The sequence below is a fragment of the Balearica regulorum genome, chromosome 13, assembly GCF_011004875.1.
Source record: "Balearica regulorum gibbericeps isolate bBalReg1 chromosome 13, bBalReg1.pri, whole genome shotgun sequence".
In the NCBI taxonomy this organism is placed as follows: Eukaryota; Metazoa; Chordata; class Aves; order Gruiformes; family Gruidae; genus Balearica; species Balearica regulorum.
In genome coordinates this window covers 19,514,526-19,530,442 of record NC_046196.1, presented here as the reverse complement: position 1 = coordinate 19,530,442, position 15,917 = coordinate 19,514,526, and the positions used below count along the sequence as shown (strand labels likewise).

General features: G+C 39.8%; 1 protein-coding gene across 2 annotated transcripts in view; it reads left to right on the top strand.

The window, feature by feature from the left end:
* Window positions 1-15,917, top strand: part of SLC12A4 (solute carrier family 12 member 4) — a 50,685-nt gene that overhangs the window by 19,393 nt on the left and 15,375 nt on the right. For both annotated transcript variants that reach the window (XM_075765816.1, XM_075765817.1), the window contains exons 2-10: window positions 1,275-1,369; window positions 3,387-3,518; window positions 9,972-10,118; window positions 10,695-10,749; window positions 11,087-11,217; window positions 11,664-11,905; window positions 13,719-13,933; window positions 14,927-15,091; window positions 15,175-15,273. In XM_075765816.1, the coding sequence (XP_075621931.1) occupies window positions 1,275-1,369; window positions 3,387-3,518; window positions 9,972-10,118; window positions 10,695-10,749; window positions 11,087-11,217; window positions 11,664-11,905; window positions 13,719-13,933; window positions 14,927-15,091; window positions 15,175-15,273 (1,281 nt within the window). The remainder of the gene's footprint in view (window positions 1-1,274; window positions 1,370-3,386; window positions 3,519-9,971; window positions 10,119-10,694; window positions 10,750-11,086; window positions 11,218-11,663; window positions 11,906-13,718; window positions 13,934-14,926; window positions 15,092-15,174; window positions 15,274-15,917) is intronic.

Here is a 15,917-nt window from a genome sequence, read left to right as displayed (position 1 = left end):
ACTGCGTGTCGGGGAGGAATCTTGTATTTGCCTGTTAGGTTTATTTTGTACGTTGATTGAGATTTCAAAATGCAGAGATACTTTCACTTCAATTATATTAAAATAATTTAGTGTAACCTTGTTGAATTGATTACCTTAAAAATATGCACCAAAAAATCCATCTGATTAATCTCTTGCTTTTGATGCATTCAGAGTACAAGACTACTTGCAGCATTCTCATTTGAGATAATCAGGGGTTTTTTTTATTTTTTATTTCTTTAATGGTTACTTTTTTTTGTAAATTAGAAAAAAAGTATTCCTTGGATTCATCCTTTCTTAAGGAGATACTCTTGGAAATCTCTGTAGTTTGTATTGGCTGAAAGACCAGGGAGTAAAGAGTTATAGGCAAAAGAAAGGAATTTTTGTTTGTCAAGCAGACTGTAATGGGGCCCACAGGTCTGAGAACTTCTGAATACTGGAATCAATTTTTTTTTTCCCCCTCCAGAGCTCATTTTATACTATAGTGCCGTTACATTTTTATTAAAAGTTACTACTTGTTAAAAAAGCTCTACTGATCTTCCATGTTATCTTTTTTTTTATATTGTTCATTGCATGTGAATACTTTGCTTTTACTATGCCTAATGTTAGGTTTTAACTTAAAAGCATAAGAGGAGTCTGAAGAATGCACAGTCTAAATGTTCACAATACAGTAAGGGTAAAGGCATCGTGAAGTGAGCACATTTGACGTCTAGGATTAGTGGGCATAGTGAAAAAACAACAACAAAATAACACCAAGATCCAAAAAAGGTGGGGGGGGAACACTTTGGTTGATACTGACTTGTATTGAGATAACAGAATATAGTCTTTGAGTTGTTCAGTCTTACTAAATCTACCTAATCTGTTTGGACATGCTGCTCAGAAGTTGCTCGTAGCATTAGTAATGATTCTAAGTGCACAAGAACTGTCTTTTCACTTGTCGCCGTTCTATATAAGAAATAGTTATAAAAGGAAACATTAGAGAATAAAGGCGCAGATAGTGCTGTAGCTGTGACCCTACTTGTAAATTTTTCTGTGAGGTGACTTTTTATTCTATTTTAGTGAAAATGGAGGAGTGGACATAGCAATAACTCTACCTTGAGACTAACACCTCTGATATTGATAACGTTGCATAACTTTAGATACTAAAAAGAAGCAAGTTCAATTGACCAAACAAGTTTATTCCCTGTGGTTTTTGTCAAGGTTACAAAGTCTGTCCTTCTGCTTTTATCAAAACTTGCTTCTTTTTTTCTTTGCAGGTCATGGCAACCATAAAGAAAACAGTCCTTTCCTGAACAGTTCAGAAGCTGGCAAGGGAGGTGATTACTATGACAGAAACCTGGCCTTGTTTGAGGTAATTTCTGACTGTTTTTCTTACTTCTAATGTGATTTGTGATCTTCCAAGATCACATGGTATTACGTGGAAGACAAAGCTTTGCAAAGGTCTAGGTGGTACCTAACTCAGTGCATGGCAAATCTGAGCGCCTTTGCTGTGTTTAGGGGTATGTCTACACAGTGGCAAAATATAATGGTACCAGAGGTGACCTGAATAATTTAAATAGTGAAGCTGTGACACTGCGGGCTAATGAGTGTGGGAAATGAGCGTGGGCTGATTTACTGTGTTAAGAAGGACCATGTTACTCTGCAGGAGAGTGCCTAAATTCAGGTAGTCAAATTAGCTGGGTATCCTGTATTACAACTGCACCATGTCAGTAATACGGATTTCTCTGCCACATGTTTTTTTGTGGGTGTATGTCTGTCCAAGGTACCAGGCAGAGATAACCTGTGTGATGACAAAGCTCAGATGTTATGACCACTTGGGACTGTGAGGCAGAGAGGTATGACTGTTCCCATGTGGAAGTAAGGAGGACCAGACTTCCATGCAGGAGGCCAGTTGGAGCCACACCAAGTCCAGCAGAATCCTCCCCCGCATCCTCACCTCACTAGCACTGTATTAACTGTAAATATATCATGGTGCGCTAAGACCAAGTTTCTAAAACGTGTTTTCAGAAGCTCAGGTGCTAGGGACTGATGCAGAGAGCCTTTGTATGGCTCTGCAGCTGCTTTCCAGCTGGGCTTCTGAGGTACAGCTTCACAGCAATAGTGGCAATATGTACCTGGGGTTTCCCATTCTGGGAACTCTGTGTGGGGCAGCCTGAGCTGGCTCTACAACCTGCCTGTAGAGTTCAGCTGTGTGGTATAGAGCCTGAACAAGTGTAACTAACCTGCTGCTAGATAGGAACTCACCGTGGAAATGCTACAACCGCCGTGCTTGCAGGCAGTGTGCTTGAGCTAAAAGACTTTGAACCATGCTCCCAGCTGTGGTGTCTCCTCCCTCCAAAGCATGGTAAATCTGTGATCAGCATAAACTCACTTGCAGATCATGAAGAACTGGCCACTTGTGGCACAACTGCTGCTGGTCACCCGCCCGCCTTTGTCATAAGGAATAACACAGTACCACACCAGGGCTGCAGGCTCTTTCGGTGCTACTAGAGAGGAGGAGGAGCCGGTAGCATCCCAAAGGCCATGCTGCTCAACTGAACAGGAAGCGTGTGTTGTCTCAACCCCTTTAGCACATAATGTAATGATCCTCCAAGAAACTCTTTGTGATGATACATGAAGAGATATGATAAAACTCCGACAGAGAAATCTTTCTAAATAGGTTTGTATTTGCTGTGTAGAAAGTTGTTTTTCTCTTTACCGTGCATTAGTTACTGTGCAATTAGACCTGTAAGACATTTTAATTTCAAAGAGAAAGGGGAAGTGAATGTTCTGGTTTGTTTTTTTTTCCTTTTTTCCCCTTGAACTTACTTTCAGAAACAGAAGTTGGGTGGGATGAATGTAAAGGTGTGAGGCCTCCATACATGTGGCTTTTGGGATTTTTATCTAGATGCACATAAATTAGATTACATAGTTTGAAAAATGTAATAAAATTATCAGAGTGCGTGCATGCATGCAAACAATGGCCGGAGTTTAATCACTAAATCTCTGATTTATTTGGCAACTTGACCTTTTTAAAAGTGTATCTGTTGATGTAAGCTGACATTAGAGATACATGCAAGGTACATGTCCATTTTCTTACAGTCCCAAGGCTCAGACTTCTTCTCCATTGCTGTAATTCATGTTTTTCAGCACCTGAGGAGAAGGGTGCAGACCTGTTGGCAAAGCCTTTTCCTGTCAGGTTTGCTCTCCTTTCAGAAAATTAAATCCTCTCATCAGTGGTGCAGGCACAATGAAATGTTCTGTCATTCCCTGGATGATTTTCCTGGTGTGTTCCTTGGCAGCCTCAGGCTGCCAAGGAAGTCGTGACCCCAGCCACTCTCCATAAATCCCATGAATTGCAGAAGTTGACTAGTTGTTGTCTTTCACAGGAAGAACTTGATATACGACCAAAAGTGTCATCTCTGCTTGGCAAGTTGGTCAACTACACAAATCTTACCCAAGGTGTTAAGGAACATGAAGAAGCGGAAAGTACTGATGGCTCGAAGAAGAAAGTATCAAAAGTAAGTAAAGATTCTCTCCGTGGCCAGGAGAACAGGACGATTCCCTGTGTGATTTTTGGGGAGCTGGACTCCTTTCTGCTTTATCTTAACCTCTGCCAGGAGCCATGACAGTAATGCAAAGAAATAACTCTGTAGGTAACCAGATGTTACCAAAGAATTGGGGCAGATGTAGTGGTTAAGCACTGTGCACTACAGCGCGGTTACGTACACTTGGTATGCCTTTAGGTAAGGAGGATAGGCTTTTAGCGGTGAATCGAATAAACAAAAAACCAACCCCCCCCCCCAGCCTTTTCCTAGTGCTGTTTTAGCTGCCTAGCAGTATTGGACACATCTCTACAGGCCTGGTAGGTATGACAGATGACTTGCAGGGGACAACACCCTTCTAGAGTGGTGGGTGGAGGTCGGATTGGACACCCTGGGGCAGCTCAAGTGTCATTCTGGTGTTAGGCAACTGAACTCTGCCCCAAAGGATCTGCATTTAGGTGGTTAGCCCATTTTGACCTTGTAATAACTATGTAGAAGGTGGGGCTTGATTGTTGGTAGTTAGATTTCTATCAGGAGGGCTGTATTCCAACCACTCTTCACAGTGCTCTGGCAATCAGGCAAGTATTTCAGCTAGTGCTAAACTCTCAAGTGGTATGGTTGCATTTTATGGCATTTGCAGGCCTGTCGGATTGCTTGCAAATTTTGTCAAAGGAAAGTTTTCAAAAAAACTAAGATAGCACTTGAATTCTACTGATTTTATAGTACTGTGCCGTCAAAGTTTGAGCAATTTCAAAAGGAGATGGCAGTGATAATGTTGAAAACCAGCACGTTGTTCTCAAAGAGAATGCACGTTACCCCATGCTGAAAGATGGACTGCAGCTCCCTTGCGCTCCAGTTCCTTACTCTGCACGGTTTTACACTGGGGTTGACAAAGTTGTGTAGTCAACATGAAGCTTAAAATTTAGTTTTATCTGAGATGACGTGGACTGAAGTGCTGTAATATTGTGGTTAATGTGACGTCATTACAAGACTGAGTGAAGGTCGTCTGGGGGCAGTAACTGTGTTCTGATACAATAAGCTTACATTAAAAAAGTACTTTAAACATCTGAACTGTGGATTTCTTTTGTGTGGTACTTGGTGTTATGTTAATTGCTTAGTCTAAAGTTTTTACCTTTGCGACATTTCAGTCAGCTGCATCTCTGTTTTAGCATGCTTTTGGTGGGAATAATGTCAGACATCAGCTGTTAATGTGATGTTATTGCAAAATATAAAGTAATTTTCTTCCTGTCAAAAGCAGATTGATTGTTACCCTAACAAAGATAGAATGGAGAGGGATACAATAGGAACAGTCCTTACTATTTTGAGAAAATGTTGATTGCTTTTGCTGTTTATTTCCTTCTTAATTGCCTGACCAGAATACCAGGGTAAGATGCAGTCTGATGTGAAGGCTAGTCGCTTACTTGCCTGTTGGAAAAAGAACTGGGAGAATTTGGTGATGGGTCTGTAGTGTAGTTGGTTAAAGCAAATGCACTATGGATTCATAAGGTAAAAATGAGGCAAATAACAGGAAACTGAGAAGTTGTTTTAAATCCCTGGTAGAGGAACATGTAAGGTTCGTTGTTAATATTTCTACATCTAGGTATGGTTTATGTAAACATTTGCATAGTTTCAAACTGTCGATGGCCCTAAAAAAGGACTGTTGTTCTTGTTAAAGCTATGCTTCTATGGCAAAACAGAGTTTGGGCTTAATACTTGGATTGTCCTGAATTATGCTTTCCCTTGTCCCAAAAATGTGTGATTGCAGGTTTCTCAGATGTTTTTTGTAGAATGGGTTGGGTAACCATTCCAAAAGTGACAATATCATCCTGTGTTAATATCTCAGTATTTTTTGTGTAAACACTGCAGTTTCCTTAAGTGAATCTTTGCCTAGCATGTCTGTCTCTGGGATAAATTACATCAGCTGCAGTATCATAACTGTAGTTTGAATTTCTTCTCCCTTTCTTGCCATAAGCAATATGAAATTTTAAACATCTTTAGAATATAAGAAGGTTGAGTATTAACTTGGCCAATAATTACAGCCATTAAACCCAGGAAATTCAAAAGCAGTAACTGCACAATGCTATGGATTGAAGGTATCGAGAAACTGCAAATGGGATTGTTCTACACATTTGTTTTTAATCATCTTTGAAGTATAAATCAATATACTGCTGTTACTTTATCCTTCCTATTTGAGCATTAGTACAAAAGCATGAGTATCCACCCCAGCATGATAGCAGGTTCTGTTTTTAACTGGCTCAATGCTGAATGCTGTACTAGGTATGCTCAGCAAATACACAGCCAGCCAGTGTGACAAAAGGTAAGCTGCCTGGCCTGATGTGTCATTTACTGGAACTGACAAGAATTGGAGTGAGGAAGGTGAGCAGACTCTAGATCTGGTATTCAAAAATTGAATGACAAAAGCAGTCCTTTCAGTAGGCGAATATACAATTCTCTATTTGAGCAGGTAAGACAGGTCTCTCAGTGAATACCTTTTTGTGACCTAGCACACCCTTGCCTATCCATTCAAATTGAAACACACATATCCATTCAAATGAAAAGAAAACACAACCCTAAAAGAAACCACAAAAAAACCAAAGCAACAAAAAACCAGACACGCAAAGAAGAGACAAGGCAGTTGTGTGCACATGAAGGGGCCAAATCTCTGAGGGGTGGTATCGAATAAATGAGATCTCTCTTCCAAAGTTTAAGCTTGAAGGAGTAGAGAAGGATGTGCTTTAGCTTGTGGAGATCGTTGGTGTCGGGACCTGCTTTCTACAGTGACAAGGCCAAAACAGACCTGAACGTTTCCACAAGCTCTGAAAATACATTAACGTGACTATCCCCCTTCTAAGCTCTTGGAATAATTGCTGCAGAGTTTGTGGAAGATGCCAGTGAAGATCAGGACAGTTTCAGTGCAAAGCAGCTTAATGTAAACATACTACCCTCTTTCAGCATTCCCCTTTAATATATTTGATAGTAGTATTCTGTCTTAGATATGCATCAGATAAAATTGACACTACTCCATGTAATAGGGTAAAAATTGGGTTGCGTTTTATTTTTTTCTAGATACAGTCTTGTATGAAAGCACTTAATAGACACAGTGCTATAAAAATATCCCATTCTCTTGATGGAAAAAAATTAGATTAACTATTTTAGTTCATGTATCTTTAGTAAGGCTGTTCATTTCTGTGCTGCTGTCTGTCCTCATGCTACAGAGCAACCGCAAGAGCTGTCGTTACCGATCAATGTTCCTGAGCCCTGCAGCCAAGTGTTTTGATAACCTGTCACGCTGGCACAATGGAAATGATGTCCTTCAGACTCAGATCAATATTTGTATCAATTAGGCGTCTGCAGCTGATTAGAGTGGACGGAAACATGATTTGCATCACTGAAACTGAGACTCTTTTCGGGATTTTTCTGTCCATTCTTGGTTGATCTAAACCAGCGTTCTTCAAAATGTTTTTGTGTTTTATTTCCTTTATGCAACATGGGGTGTTCATTTTTTTTTTTTTTCGTTTGGTAGCTGTTGAGACTGAACATAATACCTTTCTTATTTCAGATGGCATTCCCTTGAGACTTCAGCACCGGTTTAGTATCGCTTACTGGTTATAAGATGCTATAAAAAAGGGTCAAGTCACTGCCGGTTACTGGTGTTAAATATTGCTGTGAGCAAGCTGGTTCAAGTAGTATTTGTGGATCATTATTTCATACCAGTTTTTTTTTTATTCCACAGGGTAAGAAAATCCAGAGTAAATTCTTATGCCTGAGGTACACTTAGCAATACCATGGCTTGGGTTTTGTCTGCGGGCACGCACTTATGCATGTGCTAGGCTACTCTGCTCTGCAGTAGTTTCATAACTACACAATTAATGTGCAATTTCTCTTCCTCTGTGGCTGAAGTTAGCTTGTAACTCGATATGCATAACAGGCCACTTAAAAGGGAGGAGGAGGAGAAGATGAGCAGTAGAGCAAAGCTGGAGGGGCCGCTGGGGGAGAAGATAGGAAAGAGCTGAGCTAAGGTGAATCTTATGCAAAGGAAGCAGGTGTTGGGAGATGTGTAAAGGGCAGGCTGAAAACTCAGCTGCTTGGATAGTGCTTGGAAGACTGTTATATGGAATATATAATAACTGTGCTCTGCTTGCTTCTGTTGCGTAGAAGCAATAGGTTGGGCTTCTTTCCTTTTCCCCGATGCCGGTTTTGACAAACTCTTAGAAACTGCTTTACCTCTGAGATGCCTCACATCTGATGAATTCACTTGATGCTGGCTGCTGGGTTCAAAGATGTTGTGAGGGGGATGACTAACAGATGAATGGTCAGATAGATGATAAATTACGTGGAATGTCCCTTTGAGAGGCAAAGAGTACGTTAATGTAATAATAGGAAGCCCTTATGCAGGGCAAAATCTGCCCAGTGCCTGACAACGTTATTTAGTTCTGTCTCAGTTGAAGGCAGACAGTTGAAGACACAATGTGAATCAAAGGTGTTTGAACCAAAAGCATCTAAACCTCCCCTTCTTGAGGAAGCAGGTACACTGTAAAGGATACCCTGAGAAGATCCTCCTCCACTGTGGCATTGGAACAATTTGTTTAAAAATCCTTACCTTACCCTGCTCAGGATACTATCATACAAGTGTCATTTCTGTTAGTATCAGAAGACAATTCCTTTTGCTCTAATACGTAATCTTGACAAAGACTATCAGGTCAGTTCTATAGGATGGCAATTTTTGTACAAACAGCAAGTGAAATTTTAGGGATTTCCCCCCCCCCCCCCCCCCCCCCCCCCCCCCCGTGGCATTAGAGCAGCTGAGTAACCTCTCTCTATCCCCATGCTGGTAGATCTCATAGGGTAAGCCCATTGCAAACCCTCAGCACATGGTTCTGTTGCCCATTTTACTTCAGGAGGTTCATCCAAGTTGAAGCGTGTATGAGGAAAGGCTGGTTGATCTGAACTAGCTTTAGTTACGGAAGGAATTCAAAGCTGGCTTCAAAAAATTCAGTCAGCAATTCCTGGCATTTCTAACAAAGAATTGTTCAGATCGTGTTCTCAGGCACAGTTTTCTTTCATCTCTGGCAGGGCAAATTCCTAATGCAGATGAGGAAATTTCGAATTGTAACGTGCAGTTGCAAGTTGAAGCACTAAATTCCTAGGTTGCTTATTTTGACCTGGTGGTATTACAACAAGTTGATTTTTCTAGGCTTTTGCTTTGTGTAGTAAAATATACTTTTGACTTACCTTAGGTAACTAAACTTTTCCTTAGTGAAAACAAGGCAAGAACAGAGTTTTGACAGCCATTTTATTGCTGTAAGAGTAATATGCTTGTCTTAAGTCCCATTGCTTTTGATTCGTGAGTAATTTGTCAGTAAGAGTGCATGTTACCTATTTATTTTTGCATTTAGTTAATGCTAGGTGGAGTCAAATTTGAACAAGTGTTGTCACCTTTCTTTAATATCCTTCTCATTTAGATGGGCTCATGGGTTTCTTTAAATGCTGTCTGTAATGTTTTGGAATTCAAATTTATGTGTAGAAAGAAGTAGGAAAAGGGATGAGCCTTTGAGAAGTTACACTCTCTATTCCCCTTATGTTTCAGTGTTCTGTATAATTTTAAATGCAAAAGAGAACTTCAGAAACCTGAAGCAATGAAATGTCTTGGCAGGAAACCAGAGATTTGGGACTCTGATTTCCTGCTTGTGCCAGGTGTGCCAGTGGAGGGAACACTTTCGTATTGCTTGAAATAAAACCCTTAGCAGGGGCATTTTGATATCATTGTTTTGGATCTGACTGTCCTCTGACAATAACTGTTTGGGCAGAGGAGAATTCCACAAGATATTCCGTTGAATGCCAGTCATGCAGTTCCTGTGAAGTCACCAACTAACTTGTATTTTCTCAGTCACTGTCAGAAGTAATTCAGAGTCTGCTGCTAACATTATTTAATGTAAGAAAGGTAGAATCATTAGTTTTGCGTGAAATATATGGAATGGAAGGAAATACATTATGCATGTCTCCAGATTGCTCCCAAATGTTTTCTAATTGTAATGTCACAAAAGTATGTTTTCCATGAATCTAATTTGTAAACTCTGGGGAGAAGGGTGGGATCTATCTCACTTGGCATGTGCAGCACTCAGTGGGTTTCATACTAGAAACTCTGTGGTTCTACAATAAATACACGTTGTTAGTAATTGGTGTTAAATGCTGAATATAATTACTTCAAATGTGAAGATGTGACAGGGGTCAGCATTTTGTTCAAAAATTTGTGGGTTTGCTGCTAGGAATTTGCTTTGTGTTTTGTGGAAGTCCAGTGTGATGGTTTTGTATGTGTCTACCTTGTATTTCCCAGATTTCTACCATTTGAAAAACTGAAGCCGTAGGAATTTTTATTATTTATGCTTTGAATTATTCCAGTTAATGAATGTCAATTAACTTATTTTTCAGTCACCCAGCATGGGCACCCTGATGGGGGTGTATTTACCATGCATGCAGAATATCTTCGGGGTTATTCTCTTCCTTCGGCTGACTTGGATGGTGGGAATGGCTGGAGTTCTTCAGTCCTTCCTGATTGTATTACTTTGCTGCTGTTGTGTGAGTATATAGGTAAAATAATGTGTGTGACATAACCTCTGTGAAACTACTGAGAAACTTGGAGAGGCTGCGTTGTAGGTGCATGTGTAAAGAAAAGCCAGACTGATGTTAGATACTTCTGCTATGTTTGTAGCCATGTGATTTCTTCCCCCCCCCCCCGTCTTTTTCTAAACTGGCAAACCGTATCTAGTGTAGATACGGTCTTAAAAATGGTGTTTGTCCAGCAAACAGCTGTTTTCTGTCCCTGTCCCAGGTCATGGCTGCCTGCTTTGCTGGACTAGCCTTTGTTGGAATTTCAGCTCTGCAGATGGAGAGACACCTGCATTCTTTTATCTTGCTTTGTCTGCAGACACCCATTATTTGACCTGATAAAGCAGTGATCATCTCAAGCAAAAGTCTCAACAGCTTGATGATTAAATTCCTGCTACCCTTGTTTTCTTTCAGATAATGACCTGTCAAGGCAGAATAAATAGAAATATTGTATCTTATATGCAGTGGCAACTTTGTGCTATCAAGGAATGAGTTACATTTCAAAAAAAGTTGACACTATTGCTTCCTTTTCCTTGTTTTCCCCAGACTATGCTGACAACCATATCAATGAGTGCTATTGCCACAAATGGTGTTGTTCCAGGTAAGTGTAGTTGGCAAACTTCTAACTTCTAATTTGTGTTTAAAAAAAAAAAAAAAATTAAAATTGCTACAAGCTATTAATGTGGTTTTATTCCAGAGAAACTTGCTTAAGCCAGGATACAAAGCCTGAATTCATATGTAGTATTTTGTCTTAGTATCAGTTAGGCTAAAGATTAATTGATTTGGTTTTTAGTTACTCCTGTGCTAACAAAAAGATACCTCAACCCCCAAAAAGCAGATACACAGTGTATAATTTTGCTGTATTTTTGTTGTGAATACTTTACAGTTTATAACAATCAATAAATGATAATTTTACTCTCACTTTTCTTGTTTCATAGCTGGTGGCTCCTATTTCATGATATCCAGGTCATTAGGCCCAGAGTTTGGTGGAGCTGTAGGGCTGTGCTTTTATTTGGGAACAACATTTGCAGGAGCAATGTATATCCTTGGTGCCATTGAGATTTTATTGGTGAGTAGTACCAGAGTAGTCCTGCTTTTAAGACAAATAACATATAGAAAATACCACACTATTCTTGTCCCATGTTCATATATGTGTTTACAGGTAGAAACCAGAAGGTCTCCAGTTTCTCAGTGACCAATTCTGTACCGCTAGTGTTTCCCTTTGGAAGTTGCACACTGTGGGTATCCAGAATAGAAGGTGCCCTGAAAATGTAGATGGAAGTATGACTTAATCAAAGGCACATGCTCATCATTGATAAAGTTGGCTCAGTTGTACTACTGAAATACAATGGGCCGTTATCCCTTGACTTTTCCTATAAACTGAAGATTCCTGGTGAAGAGCATGTTGCAAATTGGAAAGTGATTTACATTTCTAGTATAGGTGCAAGTTTACTATAGTAATATAGACAGAGTTCTGTTCCTGTCTTCCTTCAGCTTGCTTTCTTCTTGTTTCAGACATACATTGTGCCACAAGCAGCAATTTTTCATCCATCCGGTGCCCACGATGCATCCAGTGCTATGCTAAACAACATGAGGGTGTATGGAACTGTATTCCTCATCCTAATGGCAGTGGTGGTCTTTGTAGGTGTGAAATACGTTAACAAATTTGCTTCCCTCTTCTTGGCCTGTGTAGTAATATCAATACTGTCCATTTATGCTGGAGCTATCAAGTCCATCTTTGATCCACCTGAGTTTCCGTGAGTACTATTTCTGGATGGGGGTATAGCTTTGCCTACAGGTCGTCTTCAATGGAAGTTACATAAAACTTGTGCCTAATACATTGTCAAAGCTACCTTTTTTGCAAATAACTTCAGATTTTTTTTAGCTGTGTATAGCGACAGCGACAGTCTTCCACATGCAAAGCTCGTGGAATAGAAGTTTCTTAGGCGAAAATGAATACATTATTACATTCGTTAACTATTCCAGTAGAGTGAAGTGTCATGGTGAGTATACAGATTGATGGAGGCTGACATGTCTCTGCTTCCTGCAAAGACAATCCAGTATCTTAGCCTACGGCTGTTGAGTTAGATATTAGCAAGAATTTTGCTGGGCTATTTATGGCAGTTAGTAGGAAGCAGTTTGGCAGGTCTGTTTGCCCCAGGCCAGTCAGACATGATGTGCAGCCTTTGTGGTTGGAAACTGGTGGTGTGATGCAGCTGCGTGCTGAGGCTCCAGCAAAACTTCCCTTGGTCCAAGAGCAGATTAGTCCGCCATATGAGTAGCCCTGCTCTGAACACAATGTGTGCTCCTTGGCATGTTGGCAGTTAAACATGTAGTATGGTTTCTGAAACTTGGAGCCGGAGTGGCAATAATGTGGATGTATGTGTTTTACCAGAAACGCAGTGTTTCCTGATACTGCTGACAAGAGATGAATGGAATGGAAATAAAGGAGTTCAGTCTGCATAATTATTCACATCTTAAAATGTTTTGACCATAACTAAGTACTTGCAACCCTCAAGTGCTCCCTTCAGGGCCCAATGATTATAATGTTTTACAACAGTGGTAGGTTTACAGCAGTAAAAATAAAACAATGGCTCTATCTCCCCCTCATTATCTCTTGGATTGTTCTTCAGTGTTCTTCCTGTCTTTCTTCCTTGGGCTGTATTCCCTTTTCTTTTGCTGAAGTGACTAGGTACTGTATTTATTTTTAATTCTGGAGGGGAAGGCTTCATTGAAGTTACAGTTCACAGGCCTGAAAACCCTACAAAAATGGCTCTGCCTCTTCCATTTTTTTGGCTTTAGTGATTGGTAAGACCTGTGAAACAGTTAAATGTATTAAAATGGAAGAAACTACTTTTTTCTGTGGTTTTTTTCTGGCACTGCGAACAGAAGCCGAATGAACTTTCAGTGGCAGCAAGCTGTTAGTTATATCACCATGTTAAGTGGAACCATCTTTGGAGAAGCGGATTAAAAATTTTCACTGCTGGAATAAACTGTATTTGTGGTTAGGTGAAACACAACAGGCACTGGAGGTTTTAGCAATTATGCGTAGTATCTTCTGACAAGAACTGCCTTTGCTTATTGTGATTGAAATGTATGTTCCTTCTGAAGCTAAAATGACAGGGGTCATTTGAGTGCTCCTATACAGAAACTGGGATAATGCGATTCCATATATCTTTAGATATTCTAAGTATCTAGTAATTTGAATGCTACTATTCTTCAGATCTCTTCCACTCCAGCAGTTCTGTTTAACTGGGGGGGTGGGGGGGAAGGCCTAATCTCTCCCTTTCATTGTTTAAGGTAAACTTACCAAATTCAATAAATCACACTGATGTAGGTTTTTATACCTCTCCCAAAATTGTTGGAAAAGCAGCTTTACACTTTTGACCCTTAAAGGAAACAGACACACAGTCTTTGTCCTGCTACCACTATCCTTTTGAAACCGAGCGATGATGTAGCAGACTAGAGCCTCTTGAATGTTCCATGATATGAAAGAAGAATTATGGGGAAGGGTGGATACCATTTTCCTGGTACCATGTAATAACACTGGTTTTCATGTTTCCCTTCCAGGATTTGCATGTTGGGCAACAGGACTTTGTCAAGAGATCAGTTTGATGTTTGTGCCAAAACTGTAATTAAAGATAACGTTACTGTGGCCTCTGAGCTTTGGAAGCTCTTCTGCCACAGTACCAACTTAACCACCGAGAACTGTGATGAATATTTCCTAATGAATAATGTCTCTGAGATAGCAGGAATTCCAGGAATTGCTAGTGGCATTTTAAAAGGTATGATTGAATATTTTTTTCCCTTAAAGAGGAGGCATGCCGAGCAGTTGAAATGGGTTGAACTGTTCCCTGCTGGTTAAGAAAAAGGGGATGAAGAAATGTCATTACAGTGAAGCAAATTATCTTCAATAAAGAAAACCAAATCTTAGAATCTTTAAAAAGAGTAGATGGCACTTTTCTCCTGATACAGTACTTCTCTGATGTAAAACTGATTAAATTTGTTTTGTACATCTGACAATTTCAGCAGAAAGTCAGCTATAATTATGAGGCATACTAACATAAGTTGTTAAAATTTTTCAGAATTCCATGTAGCTATGACTCTCCATTTTAGACAAGTTAAGATTATGTCCTGAAAGAGTACTTGTATAAAACCAGTGTACGTCCTTCTTTGCCCGCTGCTGAATATAGTGTCATTGAAAAGTGTTCATTATTGAAATGAAGTCCAGAGAACAGCTGCTTTGGGCAAGTGCTGAGTGCCTAAGCCTCCCATTTTCACAGAAACCAGTAGGCCGGTTTCTAAAACAGACTCAGCATTTATTAGTGAAATTTCAAATGCCAATCATACAATTCTGTAATTCTTCCACTGTCTAAAGAGCATATCCATTTATATCTAGAAAGCTGGTCAGTATTGCTGCTTTGGATTCTCTGAGCCATGATGTGTGGGTGTGGTGGTTCATTAAAAATATTCAATGTATATATTGTGGTTAAAATAGGTATGAAGTTAAAAGAATGTTACGTTTAGTAATATTAAAGGATAAAAAGTGCTTAGACTGCTCTAGGCTATTCATACGTATTTATTGTTTTAGTTACAGATTCCCTTGAAAGCATGCAATATAAATTTTCTTTCATGTAGCTGGTATATGTCTTAATTTTTGTTGATCACTGAATTGCATGAATTGCATTTGTAATCTTCAGCTGTAGCCCCATTATAATAAGAACAGGTTTGAACTGAAACATGCTTTTCTTTTCTGTGGTGTGATAATAACATTGAAGACAACTTGTGGAGCAATTATTTGGAGAAAGGAGAGATACTGGAGAAAGCACATCACCCCTCTGTTGATGTAGCAGGCCAGAAGAACAACCTTCATCTGTATGTGCTTTCAGATATAGCTACTTCATTCATGGTGCTGGTTGGCATCTTCTTCCCTTCAGTGACCGGTGAGAATACTGGGACAAGAAGGCGTCTTGGGTCTCTGGGCTTTCTTCTCTCCCGTGATCTTACGTCCAAAATGTATTTTCAGGTATCATGGCTGGTTCAAACAGATCAGGGGACCTCAAAGATGCACAGAAATCCATTCCCGTTGGAACAATTCTTGCTATTGTTACCACATCATTAGTCTGTATCCTTTTACAATTAGTGGAGTCCTGGCACGTTGTGACTCGGATGAATGACTGTGTATCTAATTTGTGGAACTGCTTTCAGGTGACTAAATGATCAGTGTGAGTATGACTGGTGAGTGGGGAAAAAAAAAACCAGTCCTTGAGCTGAAAGCATCAGAATTACTATCCTGTTGTTCTCCATCCTCCTTTGTGTTGGGTTTTTTTGTTTTGTGTTTTTGCATTTCTGTTGCTTTTCTTTGCTATGCAGTGGTCTATAGCTTTTCAGGCTGGTGGAATACAAGTATAGTATACCTTTTTTTAGGATGCAGTGGACCATTAAGATGAGGGAAGGCTTTAAATGGGAGAGATCATAAATTTCAGTTCCTCAAAAATAAAAAAAAGTGCGCCTTTAAAAGCCTTTTAAAGGAGTATAGGCTTTCTGGAACGTTTTAGGGCAAGATAAACTGGAGCTAGAAATCACACTAGATGGTCCCCAAGTGATTTTTTTTTTTTTCTGTTTTTGGTTTGGTTTGGGTTTTTGTGGGTGGGGTGGGTGTGCAAAGGTTCATGTGTAGACTCAGCTGCTCACTAGAACCAATGAATTTATGTATGTATTTTAAAGTCAGTGAAACAAGATCATCTTACATAAGCTTACAGGACTGTA